The sequence below is a fragment of the Pleurodeles waltl genome, chromosome 5 (genome assembly GCF_031143425.1).
Source record: "Pleurodeles waltl isolate 20211129_DDA chromosome 5, aPleWal1.hap1.20221129, whole genome shotgun sequence".
NCBI classification, from domain to species: Eukaryota; Metazoa; Chordata; class Amphibia; order Caudata; family Salamandridae; genus Pleurodeles; species Pleurodeles waltl.
This window is the reverse complement of record NC_090444.1, coordinates 1,770,687,211-1,770,702,416: the sequence shown is the minus strand read 5'-3', so window position 1 is coordinate 1,770,702,416 and position 15,206 is coordinate 1,770,687,211. Positions and strand designations below refer to the sequence as shown.

Here is a 15,206-nt window from a genome sequence, read left to right as displayed (position 1 = left end):
AACACTTTTGTGAAATCTGCAAATTATATGGCAAATCCATCATAATGTAGTAACCAGTACAGCCACAGAATTGCATAAATCATCTGTCCCTCACCATTGTCCATTGTTTTATCAGCAGTTTATTCTAATCAGTGTCCGCTGGGAAATTTGGCCTAGTCTGTGCCGTTTAGTAGCTGCATGTAAAACAAACAGTTTTTTCAAGCCAACTACCCAAAAATAAACATGTGAGATAAGCAATAAATCATAGTGTGGTCTTATATTGCCATTTCGGGGTTCTGATGACATTTACAAAGCGCTCGCCTTCACCCTCGTGGTTTATGATGTCACAGAACCTCTCAATCCAAAATTAGACCACATTACACAGCTACCTTTTATCTATTCTATTTCTCTCTCTCACTCTCTCTCTCTCTTTCTCTGGCAACATACAAAATCTTACTGTTTCTTATGTATATTTTAATTATTAAAAGTATGAAACAAACATTTTTTTCAGGTATTTTTGCACCAGTTTCCAAAATTCAGAAGGCATCAGATGTAACAAAGCCCTTCACCAAAAATTCGGTGGCGCGGTCTTCTGGCAGGTCACAGAAACCTGATGTAGCCCATGTAACATCAAAAGTGAACACCGGTAAGAGTTATACACAGGCATGCTAGTTGTGTATGGTATATTGACAGTGCTGATTGGGTACCATATTTTTCCAATGAGCTTCCAGTGTTCTTGCCATTAGAAGCTTCTATTGAACTTGGGTTCTCTTTAATCTTACAACCCTTCCTTAAGATCCTAAATATCCCTCAACTTAATGATTTTCAGAGTGTATGGAAGGTCAACACAAAATCACCCTGGGTTTATACTAAATATTTGTCTTAATGTGATCAGAATAAAAGCTATAAAAAGTAGGAACATAGAGATATATGATAAATAATTAAAATCATCTTATTAAAAGGCAAACAGTAATCAGCTATGTATTTACATGTATTAATTATTGTTTAGGAGCCCTTCGAGTAGAAGTACTGTACATAGTGACAATTTTCTTTGCAAAGGTGAGTTAGTTACTTGTAACATTTAAAATAGTGGATGGTACATGGTTTGAAAAGCGCAAAGACAGATGTTGAAAGATTGTGTACAAATACAAATTAAACACAGAAAATATAGATATGGTCAGAGCAAAATATTACACAAATATGATATGACTGGAGTATTCAGCTTATGTTCAAGAGGGTCAAAACATGACAGATTTTCTGTCTACCCATATAAGACAGATGTACATGCATGCTGAGAATCTCATTTGTATTACATGAAATTTAATTTGATGTCCAGACTGTCTTAATAATGTTAGCTGTGTATGATTCTACAATACATGTTATCCTTACTTAAGCAGGCAACGTGGCTGTGCGAGTTAGGTATTTAATGCTGTATATCACCGACAGTGATAAAGTTGAATGATGACAGGCACACTGTGGGGCTGATTTGTATTTCGGCGGACGGATTATGCCATCACATCGGTGACAGATATTCTGTCCACTGAAATATAAATTCCATTATATCAGATGGGATTTATATTTCGCCGGACAGGATATCTGTCACTGTTGTGAAGGAGTAACTGGTCCGCTAAAATATAAATAAGGCTTATAGTCCTCCATCTTTTTAAAACTGATAAATTGTAAAATAATAACACTTGGAGCAGGTGCTGCTTTGGTTCGTATTGCTGCTTACATGATAAGGAATGGAGAAAACCAGGTTTGCAATTCATATCTTTCACGGTTTATGCACAAGGCCACTGGTGATGCACACAAATTCCAGAATTGTGCACCACTTCAACTAAAACAAACGTTAAGCCCGAAAGGTTGGGTTTAAGTGAGCAACTCATGCAAATGCTGCACAGTAATACCAGACATATTGGCCCTCATTACGACCCTGGCGGGCCGAAGACCACCAGGGCCGCCGTCTGTCTGCTGATGGGCCAGCGGTGAAGAACGCCATATTACGAGTTCGGCGGTTTGGCCTAAGCCAAACTGCTGATACTCCGCCCATCCCACCGCTTTTCAGTGGTCCACTGGACTGGAGGTGAGCACCTCCAGCACAGCGGATGCCGTAATACCATTAGCGGTATTACGACATGGAGACCGCCAGCATTTTTCTGGCAGTCGCACCACCAGAAAAGCTGGCGGTCTTGCATCCTGGCAACAGGAATAAGCATTCCTGTCACCAGGATATACTCGCGCACATGTCCACATACCCGCACACATGCACCCACATGCTCCCACACACAAACACACCCCCCACTCACCCACGCACTCACATCATGCACACCCATTCACACTAACATACAATCACCGCACTCATGCACTTATTCACTCACCCCTCCCCAGCGCATACATACATTCACACACCCCTCCCACCTCCCCCACTGCATACATACATCCACACCCTCTCCCTCAGTGCATACATTCCGCCCACCCCCCAGTGCATACATACATTCACCCCCCTCCGCCCTGCACCGCATACACGCACTCATCCGCTCTCCCCATTCACTCAATAAACAAGCACCCCCTTCCCCGTCCACTCACACCAACACTCACTCCCCTCCATGTCCACTTACTAACACATACACATGCATACACGCACTCATCCCTTTTATCTGCTCAGTCTCACTCAATCGCCCACACTCACTCCAGAACTCACCCCATCCACACTCACTCACCTCCCATCCACACTCACTCACCTCCCATCCACACTCACTCACCTTCCACCCACACTCACTCACCTCCCACCCCATCCACACTCACCCCCCACGGCATCCACAAACACTCACACACCCCCTCACCTCATCCACAATCACTCACAAACGCAGACACACACCCACAAACACCCCGCCTCCCCCCGCATTCACGACATTCACACATGCACTCACACACACCCTCCTTCCCCTGTCGGATGATCCACTTACCTCATCCCTTGAGGAGGTTGTCTGGGAGGGAGGGGATGAGTCCCAACCCTTCGACCGCTGGCAGCGCCCCGCCATCAGGACAACGCCACGCAGTATTACGTGTCATAATACGGTGTGCGGTCTCTTTTTGGCCTGGTGGTTCCGGCAGTGGAACTGCCTCTTTACTGGTGTCGGAATTCTGCCCGATTTCATGCGGAATTCCAAAATCAGTCTTAATAGGGCGGTCTTAAGACAGCACTGGCAGACTTTCGGCGCCCGCGGCGGTCTTACGAAAAGACCGCTGAAGTCGTAATGACCGCCGAAGTTGTAATGAGGGCCATTGACTTTGTCAATACTGGTTAGTGGTGGTGTGATATTTTTGGTGGTGGCTTGGTATTTTGGTAGCTGCTACAGTATTGTATGTTTGGTAGTGGTGGTGTTTGTATTCTAGCAGTTATGGTAGTGGTGGTGGTATTGATGGTGGTGGTGTTAGTTGGGTTTATGGTGTCCAGTGATGGTATTTGCGGTAGTGCTGTTGGAGTGATGTTATTGGCGGTGTTGGTATTTTTTATCACCTCTCATCCATTCCTCGTCCCATTGCTTACTAAATGCATACTGTGTGGCGAGGCCTCACCATGGTCACCTCATCCAAGCAACTCCTAATAAAGTAAAGAAAAAACAACCTTGCCCCCCTTTAGTATTAAAGAGGAACAGGAATTATGCACTTCCTGTTTTTCTTTGTGTGCACACTCTATCAGCACACTCCACAGTGCAGGGGGCTGTGTTCCTTCGGACTGTCAGTGCTAGGGCTGACTCCTTTGTTTCTTTTATTGCTATTTAGGACATGCCGGGCTTTCTGTGTTTGGGCATGATTACCATTTGTACTTTAGTGCCCAAGAATTGTTTATTTCTTGGAGTGCGCAAAGGGTCGCACTCTCCTTTTTAGGCCCCGCGCAAGCACTCTGACCTGTTGTAATCGTATCTGGGAGCTTTTTACCATGCCCACCGCACGCCCATCACTATCACCTGTCATAGGCCTGCCTTTCAAAAATCCTTTGTTATCATTAGTAAATGCTTTACGTTTGTCCCTCCTTTGGGCAGTTTTGTTACCGCCTTCGCCATCGACCCTGTTACATGGATAATGGCACATTTGCCGATTGGGGGGGAGACCACATGGATAAGACGGCATGTCCAGTCTACAGGGGTGACAGGGCACACAAAAGGTTGAAATAGATAGATCGGGAGACAAGCACATATGTTAACTCTTTCTGTACAGAAAGGACATGGATAAAAATTAACATAAGAGAAAAAATACATGAAAACCAGCTGAACTTAATAACATGTTGGCATTCTCATAAAAACAATTGAATAAATTATTTGATCGTAAAAGCAAACAACAGCATAAATAAGACAGGTAACATAAGCATTTTATATAAGTTTTAAGAGGTACGGAAGTATGCATAATGTCAGATCAGCACAAATCAAGAAAAATCTTCAATCAACTGGAATCTTCCTATGTTGTTGTTTTATTTTTGTAGGTGACTTTGAAAAGACATTGATGAGATAGTCCAAAACGAGCACCAACATTACGAAGCGCCGATCTCATATTTAAGAATTTGTTGCGTCGATCTGCAGTGTTCTTTGCGTAAGACCAGGAAATGCATTTCATTCATTTGACTGTTGAGATCACATATAGTAACTCAGTGTATTCCAAGAAATATAGCATAACTCCTATAGCCCCAGTCTGTGTGCTTGTTGAATATTCAGGGATGGCTCATCTGTTAAATTAAGTACTTTAGGAAGAACATTTTTGAGAAATATGATGGGATTAGTTCCCTCAGTCCCCTCCAGGAGACCATAATTTTGTAGATTATTTTGTCTACTTTGATTTTCAAGATCCTCAACATGCTCCTGTAAGTTGAATACTTGTGACTGAAGGTAATCCACCACACAAGAGGATTCAGTAAGGGGATGTGATGCTATTAATTGTGTTTGACCAATGACTTTGTGTTTCACCACTGCACATATTAGTTGCTCAGTGTTCACCAGTCACACATTATATGTTTTGTTCAGTTTAGCTGCCTACTGGCTTTGACATGGCGTTAGCCATTACATTTTGTATTCAGTTTAGCTGCCTATTGGCTTTGACATGACATTAGACATTACATTTGATATTTAGGTTAGCTGCCTATTGGCTTTAACGTGAGGTTAGACATTGCAGTTGAGACATTGCAGATGAACTGTGTTTTTCCAAGCTGTGTTTTTCCACAAGATGGACCAAGCTGTTTTCTGATAAGAGCACGTAGATTTTGTGTTTACCTCGCAATCCAGTCTGAGAGGAGGGAGCTTGGGAGAATTGGCCACTCTCCAAGGTTCTTGGGCTCTCACACTGAGTTTGCTTTTAAGGATGACTCTGGGCTACGGTGAGGTACATGGAATCTGCTCTGACTTCAGACAGGAACTAGACGTCAGTTGCCTGCCTCCCGTTTGGGTAGAGAATCTCTTTCTCGCAGTTGACCGGAGTCATCAACTTGCAGACCCCAGAAAGATGAAGCTGAATATAGGCCCTACCGCCTTGTCCATACGGTGATGAATTTTGACTTTTATGCTTTGCTTTGAAGTTATGCTATAATATAATCACCTATATTTGCTGTGTACATTGCAACTGAGAAGTACTTTGATATATTTTGCTTTCTTTGCTGCAACTACTTTTGAACGTGTGCTTCCAATCTACTAATTTAATCTCTCAGGAACTTGTGGGTGGGGAATTAATAACAATAAATTTATTCTTTAAACTCAGAAGTGCATTCCAGAGAGGTTCTGTAAGCTTGGTTATGAGATAAGAGGGAAAGCAGAACAGGGGTGTGATTTGGTGTTCTGCAGCAATCATCCTCTCCTCCATAAGAGACCACCTGTCCCCAAGAGATTGCAATTTTGCATTTGTTTTTTCCATGTAGGGGTGTAAGGCCCTGCTCTCTTCCAAAAAGGTCCATTGAAGCAATAGGAGAAGTTTTTGGAGGGGATGGTGGGTCATTTTTAAGACTTTTAGTTGCAGATGTAGTCAAAGGCTGTATATTTATCAATGTAGAACTAGTGGGAGATGCAGAGAAATTACCTAAATGTGTAGAGGAACAAGGATCTTCTATCATAGTATGTTTATGAGCCACAGTATAATACTTGAGAAATTTAACAGGTGTATTCTTCAGAGGCTGTTTCAATATCACAAGTCTGCCCATTTACCAGGGCAATCACTTACAGGAGCAACAAATAATCGGACACCTATAAATGCAAGAGATCATAAAGCACTACTTTCCTCAATCAATAAACAGAAAAGTTCAATGAAGTCTTCAAAAAGTAACTGATAGGTATTTAATCTTTAAAAAGCGATATACTCAGGCATAATATTCAAAGAAAGTGCTTTATTGTGCAATTAGTAGTCAAGATATTCATGCAGCTGGATGAAAATAGGCTGTGTGCATTATTGCTCATAATACTGTTATTTAATAAAATCCATACGTAATGGAAAAAGTCACACTTGCCCTTAAAATGAGGGAGTGAGAGCTTCTTAAAATGGGTAAAGGTTCTTTACATTACCTCCTCACATCTTGGTGGGGAGTTTTGTGCTTCGAGGGGAGTGTCTGACAGCCAGCATTGAGTGCTTGTCATACCGCTCCATTATAGAAGAAAATGGCAGCCGCCTCTGATGAGAAAGAGGCACGCCACCAGTACAGATAAAAACGCAGTCTCTCGGGCGAGAGAAATGTCTGAATTGTAGAAATACCTTCTCTCACAGCATCAAGGCAACTCCAGAGTGAAACGCGCCCTGGAAATCTGCTGCTGAAGTCCTTCAGTGCACGGCTAGTCGCGGAGCTTCAGAGACACCCGCCATCTTCCCTGGGCGGTAAGCCACACCCCCGAAATGTCACTCATAAGCACGCTGAAGACAGACAGAGAAATGTCACACATAAGCATGCTGAAAGCTTGGCATCTATAATGAAGGGATTCGTAGGAAAACAGAAATCAAGTAGTATTTTCATTCTGCAGATTCAACACCACGTTGTGTTGCTTGTGCGTGCACCTTTTGTTCACCCACCCACCCTTATATGTATCTTCCAAGCGGGTGTGCAAGCCGGCCCTCCCTAGCCAAGCGCAGGACCTGGTACTCTGTTAACCTACCTATATATAATACTGCACGCAGCTTTAATCAGGTGTTTTTTTTTTTTACTGGTTTGACATCTCTGCGAGTATTTATTCACAGCAATAAGGGGCAATAGGCACCCATCCCTAGCAGAACTGCATGAAGACCCATCTTATATAACTCATCTACAGAATCGTAAGGAAGATTAAATCCATAGCTCCAAAGATTATCAGCCATAGAATGAGAGGCCTCTGAAGACAGCTTCATGGAAGCCCCCGTCTCCCCAGTAGAAGGTCTAGAGTACCACCTCTGAAGGAGACTAGCTGAAAAACACTAGCTCAGTCTCACCTGTTCAACTGTTGCAGCATTGATATCATCAGCACCTAGAGGTACACGTAGAGTGCTGTATGAATCCCTTTAGGCAGTCAGCCAGTAAAAGCACAAGATGACTTCAGACGTAGCACCCCAGGAATCCGTACATATAAAAAAAAAAAGGAAACTATCAAGAAATAAGTCGCTAATGAATGTTCAAGAATAAATACTACTTTAACACGTCTTCAGTTTTCAATCACAAAGCCAGCTGTGTACTTTGAAGCATGAACAATTTGGTTATTAAGAACTCTGACTCAGTTGGTGATGCTCCCATTGTATGTTGAAATCACTTTTACAGCTTTTAATGCGTAGTTGTCCTTACATCTGTATTTTTTCTTTTTATTCAGGCTTGAGACCGGCCAGAAAAAGCAACTCTGAGCCAGCAAATCTAACTCAAACACAAGAAGGCGAGCAGACTGGCAACGGGAAAGAAGGTAATTGCTTTGCTTTTACATTAGCAGTGTTTAAAGAATATTGAGTGAATTTCATAAGAAATAGAAAATAGCTTTCAGCATACACTATTTGACATCGTGGAGCAAACTTCACCAAACTGCACATGTTAAACCTTTCATTGTTTATCATTACACATGTCAAGTTTAGTGAACTCTGCTCCCACAATTTAACATACTTATATTTTTAATCCATGTTTTTATCATCAAAGCTGCCTGGCATTTTGAATGGCGCGTTAAGTACACTATAGGAGAGAACTCAAAGATAAAGGTGGTGGATGCATCAGACGAGACAATGGTCATTCGCTAAAAATGATTCCAATTGGTAACGGGGGTTACCAGCAGGTACTTTCCAAGAAGAGACAGGGTAATAATCTAGGGGATCTACGCCACCTTAAGGCAGGGCTCAGACTGAAGTTCAAATCGACTACCTATTGGTGGATTATACATCTTAAATCCACAGTATAATCAGAATCTGTAACTTTTAGCATAGGTTAGCCCCAGGTATTCTATAGTGTTGAATTTACATTTAGTATGAATATTGAAGTCCATGAGTCATCATATTCTTGTTTAATGATTTATTTATCTTGTGGTCCTTGATGATCTACAAACTCTAATTACAATACTTGACAATGTATTCCAGATGGTGACCAGCCAACATGTGTTTCACCCCATACGGCGCGCAGGCCTGGGGCTTTCCCAAGGTGAAAAAATATTAATAGGCGGAGGTCTGAAATCCAGTCTGTAACAGAAATAAAAGCAGATTATCCCATTTTAAGTAATCTCAAAAGTCAGAAAATGTCTGTGGCTATGTGCCGTCTAGATCGAAGCTAGGGCATGCTGTGTAAGTTCTTGCGGCAACCGCAGTTAGACACTCTAAAAATGGGATTGCTGGGGTTTCTGCTAACCAAATGAGCGCAAAGTACTCTGTCTCTAACAGTCTGTGACTTCAGTAAGCCTCCTTGATCCTCGAGGTAGACGTGGACAAGTACTCACTGCCTGGCTCAAGAGAGGGGGTGTACTTCCAGTCTAGTTACAGTAAACTATCATCCTTTAATTATCACTGTTGAAATATGGATGTCATTGGTCGCTCAGAGTTGTGAGTGCACATAAAGCAGAATAAAACAGTAATTGTACACAGTACATGATTAAAACCAAGGGCCCTGGCTAGGCTCTGTACGTTCATTTACTAAACGATCTCATACATTGGCACAATCCTGAAAACAGAAGAAGAACAGTGAACATTGCAGTTAGGAAAGAGGTGGCAAGGTTCAGCAATGATCTCAATCACTAGATGTCCACAATCCATGCACTTTGAAATGAAGGATTCACAATCTCCCCAACAAAATGCAGTTAGCTCGTGAGTCAGCAGTGTTTAATGTTCATGACCCCTGGTTTTCACCTAAAGCAACTCTGACTAAAACAAACAGCAGTCGCGAATGACAGACATTATCCCTGGTAACCTGCAACAGTAAGAGGCAGTGTATCGGAGAAGCATGTTCTTTGACCTCGAGAATCTAACCCTCAAGGATTAATTGTTGGTGATGTTAGTCTCCCAAAATGGGGATTTCTCACTATCTGGGTTCCCCAGAGGCTCTGCATCAGCAAGTCTTCACTCATGGGGGGCCAGGAGGCAGACACCCTTGATGACAATGTCAGGTAGACCATGTTGTGATCCACAGAAGGAGTTCTAAGTCTAATGGAACCTAGGACTTCTCTCAGATCATACAGGGCTCTCTCGTTCTGACTAGCTGCAGACCAGCAGGGAACAAAGTAACAAAAGGTCGAGGAGGGTGGTGTCTGCTTTTTTTAAAAAAAAATTAAGTATGGCACATTGTAGACATTATGGGGTCTAAATGACATGTCTCTTTGTCAGGGGAATTTTATACAGTGATTTAAACTGGATGTGTCCGACATAGGTTCCAAAGGGCAGGATATATGCAAAATTCACAGGTGATGTAATAACACTAATTTTGTATGCACACCTTTTATGCTGGCATCCTGAACATCTGATCTTATGCTGAGCACCCTTGTGCTAAACCTAGTCATGTTGAAAATCTTTTGTTGGTTGACTGGGGATATCTTTTTCCCTATTATAGTGTTCATAGGCATGAAATATGAACTACTGTGATCACTGTTCATGGGAAGCCTAGAAAGGTCCACTCTTATAAAAGCTTCTTGGGCTCTCTTGAGACATTTGAACATTTTGACCAAAATCTTTGTCTGACAGATTAGCAGATTAGTTCATTCATATTTTACTCCACTATTGGAACTTTCATACATTCACATGCTTGAATCGTTCCCCGTCGTCGAGGTGGGAGTTCCCGGTACTTCTGAAAAGTAATATCCTGATAGATATAGAACATAGAGGCCTTAGGCCTTTCGGTTAAAAACATATCCTAGTCATTATTTTAAAAAGGACTAAAACTAAAAGTCAACCAATCAGGTGACACCTGTAGGAAGCGGGCTCTGTATGTACTATACCAAAATGAGGTATAGCGTGCACAGAGTCCAGTGGATCCCCAGAGACTTAAGAGGCTAAAGTAGCTAATACTAAAGCTCTCTTTTGCGGTTGTGTGGTCGAGCAGTTAGGCTTATCAGCGGGTAGTGCAAAGCATTTGGTGTACACACACAGTCAAGAAATGAGGCACACACTCAATGACTAACTCCAGGCCAATGCTTTTATATAGCAAAAATATACTTTGCTACTTTATTTCTAGAACCAAAAGTATCTTTGTTGCAGGTAAGTACAGTTGTAAGTTTGTATCAGTCTTATATATCAAATGTACTTTGTTTAGGTTTTACAGATAAAACAGTTTACAAGTAACACCTTTTCTTTTTAAAAGTAGACAGTGCAATTTCTCTTGGGAAGCAATGCAATCCTGGGGGACAGGGGGAGTGTTAATACAGTTTACAGGTAAGTACTCGACTTACGATCCCTGTCTTCAGGGGTTAGGATGTCCACAGGTCAATGTCCACAGGTAAAGTTTCAAGTTGGCCCATAAAAGCGCACCACCAGCAACACAGGGCTGGCCGGGTGCAGAGGTCAAAGTTGTGGTCAGGTTTTTAATGGAATCCTATGGAGACAGTGGGCACTTGGAAAGAAACAGGTTCCAGGTAAGTACCCGCAGCTTCAGGGCTCAGACCTGGGGGGTTTAGATGAGCATCGGAGGGGCCACAGGTCGCACCAAACACACACCCTCAGCGGCTCAGGGGCAGCCAGGTGCAGGGTGCAAACACAGCGTCGGGCACCCAGTGCTATTCAGTGGAACCCCTGGGGTCACAAAGATGCTGTAGGCTGGGTTCTGGGAGTCGGTTGCGGAAAACCAATGGCTGGACAGGTAGGAGCCCACTGGATGTTGCTGGACCGTCGGTCAGATTGAGGTACCATTGGGCGTTGAGAATCTTCATTGGATCAGGAATGGTCAACCCATGATGGGGGTAGAGGGCAGTAGCAAATGGCTACTGTCCTTGAGGGTGGCTACACCCTTCCTGTGCCCACTCCCTTTGGGGAGGGGGCACTTTCCTAAACATGTTGGCTGGCATCCTCCAAAGCAAGATGGAGGATTCTGCCAGGAGGGGTTCACCTCCGCTCTGGGCACCCTAGGGATTTGGTCCTGGGGGTGGGCATCTTCCACTAGCTGGAGTGCTCTGGGGCAGTGTAACATGAGGCAGGAGCCTTTGAGGCTGACCGCCAAGTGTTGCAGTTGCTGCAGGGGGAGGTATGAAGCACCTCCACCCAGATGAAGCTTTGTTCCTAGCCCCAGAGAGCACAAAGGCTCTCACCCCATGGGGTGAGAAACATATCTGTTAGTGGCAGGCTGGCACAGACCGGTCAGCCTTACACTAAAGGGTTGGGTGAAATACAGGGGTCATCTCTAGGATGCCCTCTGTGTGCATTTTTCTGTAAATCCAACACTAGCATCAGTGTGGGTTTATTCAGCTGAGACGTTTGATACCAAACATCCCAGTCTTCAGTGGGCCCATCATGGAAGTGTGGAGTTCATAATTAGAAACTCCAAGCCCATGTACTCAATATGGCCACACTGCACTTACAATGTCTAAGAATGGACGTAAACACTGTAGGGGCATATTGGTCATGGACCAATGCCCTCACCTGTGCTACAGTGCACCCTGCCTTAGGGCTGTAAGGCCTGCTAGAGGGGTGACTTACCTATGCCACAAGCAGTGGTTTGTGGGCATGGCACACCCAGTGAGTGATGCCATTTCGACTTTACCTTTTTCTTACCACCAGCACCCACAAGCTGCAATGTCCCATAGGGTGACATAATACATGCTACAGCCCTTAGGGACCCTCACTGGCTACAGAGCCCTTGGTACCACTGGTACCTTTTACAAGGGGCTTAGCTGTGTGCCAGTTGTGGAAGTAATGGTACCGTTTAGGGGAAGAACACTGGTGCTTGGGCCTGGTTAGCAGGATCCGAGCACACACTGAGTCAAGCTAGCATCAGATATCAGGCAAAATGTGGGGGCTAACCATGCCAAAAGGGGCACGTCCCTACAACACCACCCTCTAGAACCCTCCTGAGAGAAGCTCTAGTCCTTCAGATTTTCTAACGCATGTCGTGCTAGGGAGTCTCCACTGAGCACTGCTCAGTTGTCCTGTCAGAATTCTTCAAAATACTTTTTTACGGGTTTTGCTCTTTACAATTTCAAAGATATACTCTGGTCTTCTGTGTGTCTGTGATTTAGGTGCCTCAAACTGATGTTCAGTATGTTAGACACAACTAAGAAGGGGCTCTGCAGACCCTGTAGCACTTGCAGAAAGAAGAGGTTACATTTAGAGAACCCTCATCAGGACTGTATATATTGTCTTTAGCCTGCTCATAAAACTAAAGACTGCAAGGTATGTTGCGTGAAATTGTTTCAGGGGGGGCATATTTTTAACATACTAGTGCAGGCAGTTTAATACTACAGGGGCCGTAATGTTAGGCTGCACTGTGAGCCTGCACACCAGGCTGTACCTAAATCCAAGGTGGGGCAAGTACGCCCCCCCACCCTCCATCCCCCTGCAGACACCCATGTCTAAAATCTTAGAGGATTGTGAAGGACGACTGCTTTTGTAGCTGCAAAAGCTCAAAAATAGAGAAAGTCCTATCTCTGATAAGGAGACTGACACTTCATCTATCTCTTCCTCCAAAACGCCTCTGAAGAGAGTTGGAGATGGTTCTGCAGTGCAGTCCTCTCATGAACCACCAAAAAGGCGTTCAAGAATGCCTCTCAGGTCTCTTATAAACACCACAACCCATCTAGGTCGCATAATAAAAGTGAACTCTGGACGAAAGGGGAAAAAAGAGTCAAGTTCCTCCTCCAGAACGCTTCAGAAATCAACTTCTAAGCCCCAACACCACCACCTCAGGTGAAACATTCACTTGAAAAGACTTCATCTGCTCGGCCAACAGATGGCTCGTTGTCAACATCTCTGTCAACAAGAAAATCATTGTCAATGACTCCATCGATGACGAAAACTGTTACAGCAGCGTCAGTGGCATCTGCCGCCAACACTTTCACAGTGTCTGCGACAGCATCCTCCTCATTGACTAAGTCGTCTGGCCGTACATCTAATTCGTCTACCATACAGATTATTTCTTCATCGACGCTCCCGTCAACGAAGACATCACCGTCGACGACGACCCTACCGAGTAGGTTTCCCGGCGACAGTGCTTACCTCGTTGACGACGATTCCCTCCTCGATGATGAGACCAAAGCTGTCACCTACGTCAATGCTACCATTGACGACCTCATCTACAACCTCGACAACGGCCACAGAAACAATTGCATCAAAGCAGAAACTAAGCCAAAAGCTGCACACACCAGCTATTTCATCTCCTAGCAAGATCCCTTCACTACTTCCTTCCCATCTACTGGATGCCGACGATTCTAAAGAGGATAGCCACGCTGGTGCATCATATAGCCCTTCAAAGCTTTGTGGTTAATGCGGGATGATTCTGATGTGGGTGACTACTATGAACAAGAGTATTATGCCGCTCAGGAGCATTACCAACACCCTCAACAATACCAAGAAGACATGGTATATCTTCCATCAGCACTTGTAACTGATTTACAGTTCATGCTGTTAGATTACAGAAAAAGGTTTCCTCTAGTGTCTGCCCCTGTTCAACACACTTCAGCTGCGACAGCGTCTGTGCCTCCTCAGCCGCCAGCTCCTTAGCCTGCACAGTAATTGCCTCTGCCTCCACCAGTAGTCTATTCTCCACATGTAGCGCAATTACAAGACCCTCACCTCATCTGAGGATAAACGAGAAGAAGTTGAACTCCAGTGCTGCTGTGAGGAGTGGGATGATTACGTGTTACCAACACCTCCATCTCCATCACCGCCCCCAGTGAATTTGTCTCCGGGGGACATAGGAGGTTTTCACAACCTTTTACAAAGAGCAGCGACACGTCTCAAGTTGCCTATGCCTGCAAAACAAAATGACTGTTTCCTTTATAATTTCAAGGAACCTTTTCGTAAGACTGCAAGGGCCATGCCAATTATTAATTACAGTTGGGAAGAGGGCCTGGAGATTATGCGCAATCTAGCATCAGTCGCAGCAGTATTGCCATGACTTGATCAAAAAAATATATAACGGGTCATCCCAAACCAGATTTCGTCATTTCCCAGGCGGCACAAAGAAGATCCAGGAATCCCTCCACACCCTTATCAGCGCCTCCAGACAAGGAGGGTAGACGCCTCCATAACATTCTGAAGCGTTTTCCAGCCATCTTGGTGCTCACAGTCACAGCGGCGAACAACTCACTGACCCTACTTGGCTGATATGATAGGCAGATGTGGTCAGATATTGCCCCATATCTGGACAAACTCCCAGACGACATCAAAGGGGAAGCTAAGACTGTTCTGATAGAAGGGGAGCACACATAGTCAGTGATAGTATATTGTGCCATGGACATTGCCACCGCAGGCTTCAGGCAGCTGGCTGGGGCAGTGGTGTTACGCCGTCAGGTTTGGCTGAAAGCTACTACTTTCAGGCCGGTGGTCCAGACCCAATTATTGGATTTACCCTATGATGGAGAAGTTTTGTTTGGAAAACACCTTGACGATGCTCTCCGATCAATCAAAATAGACACTGAGACAGTCACGGGACCTTGCAATATAAAAAGCTGCTTTTTCATGGAGCTCGAGGAAGAGGACCACCGCCCTATAGAGAGGGACACCAGCAATACTGATATCCCATATATTCCTCCACTAACCAACAATTTCGGTCCCAATACTAGCAACAGCATCCACCATCAGCAACCTATACCAGACCTCCTTCCAGAAGTAAATCAGGACAAGGCAAG

The 15,206-nt window shown here is 44.2% G+C and overlaps 1 protein-coding gene across 2 annotated transcripts in view; it reads left to right on the top strand.

Moving 5' to 3' along the window:
* The window catches only part of CLIP4 (CAP-Gly domain containing linker protein family member 4), a 243,447-nt gene that overhangs the window by 182,076 nt on the left and 46,165 nt on the right, over positions 1–15,206 (top strand). For both annotated transcript variants that reach the window (XM_069236201.1, XM_069236200.1), the window contains exons 9-10: positions 491–625; positions 7,782–7,868. In XM_069236201.1, the coding sequence (XP_069092302.1) occupies positions 491–625; positions 7,782–7,868 (222 nt within the window). The remainder of the gene's footprint in view (positions 1–490; positions 626–7,781; positions 7,869–15,206) is intronic.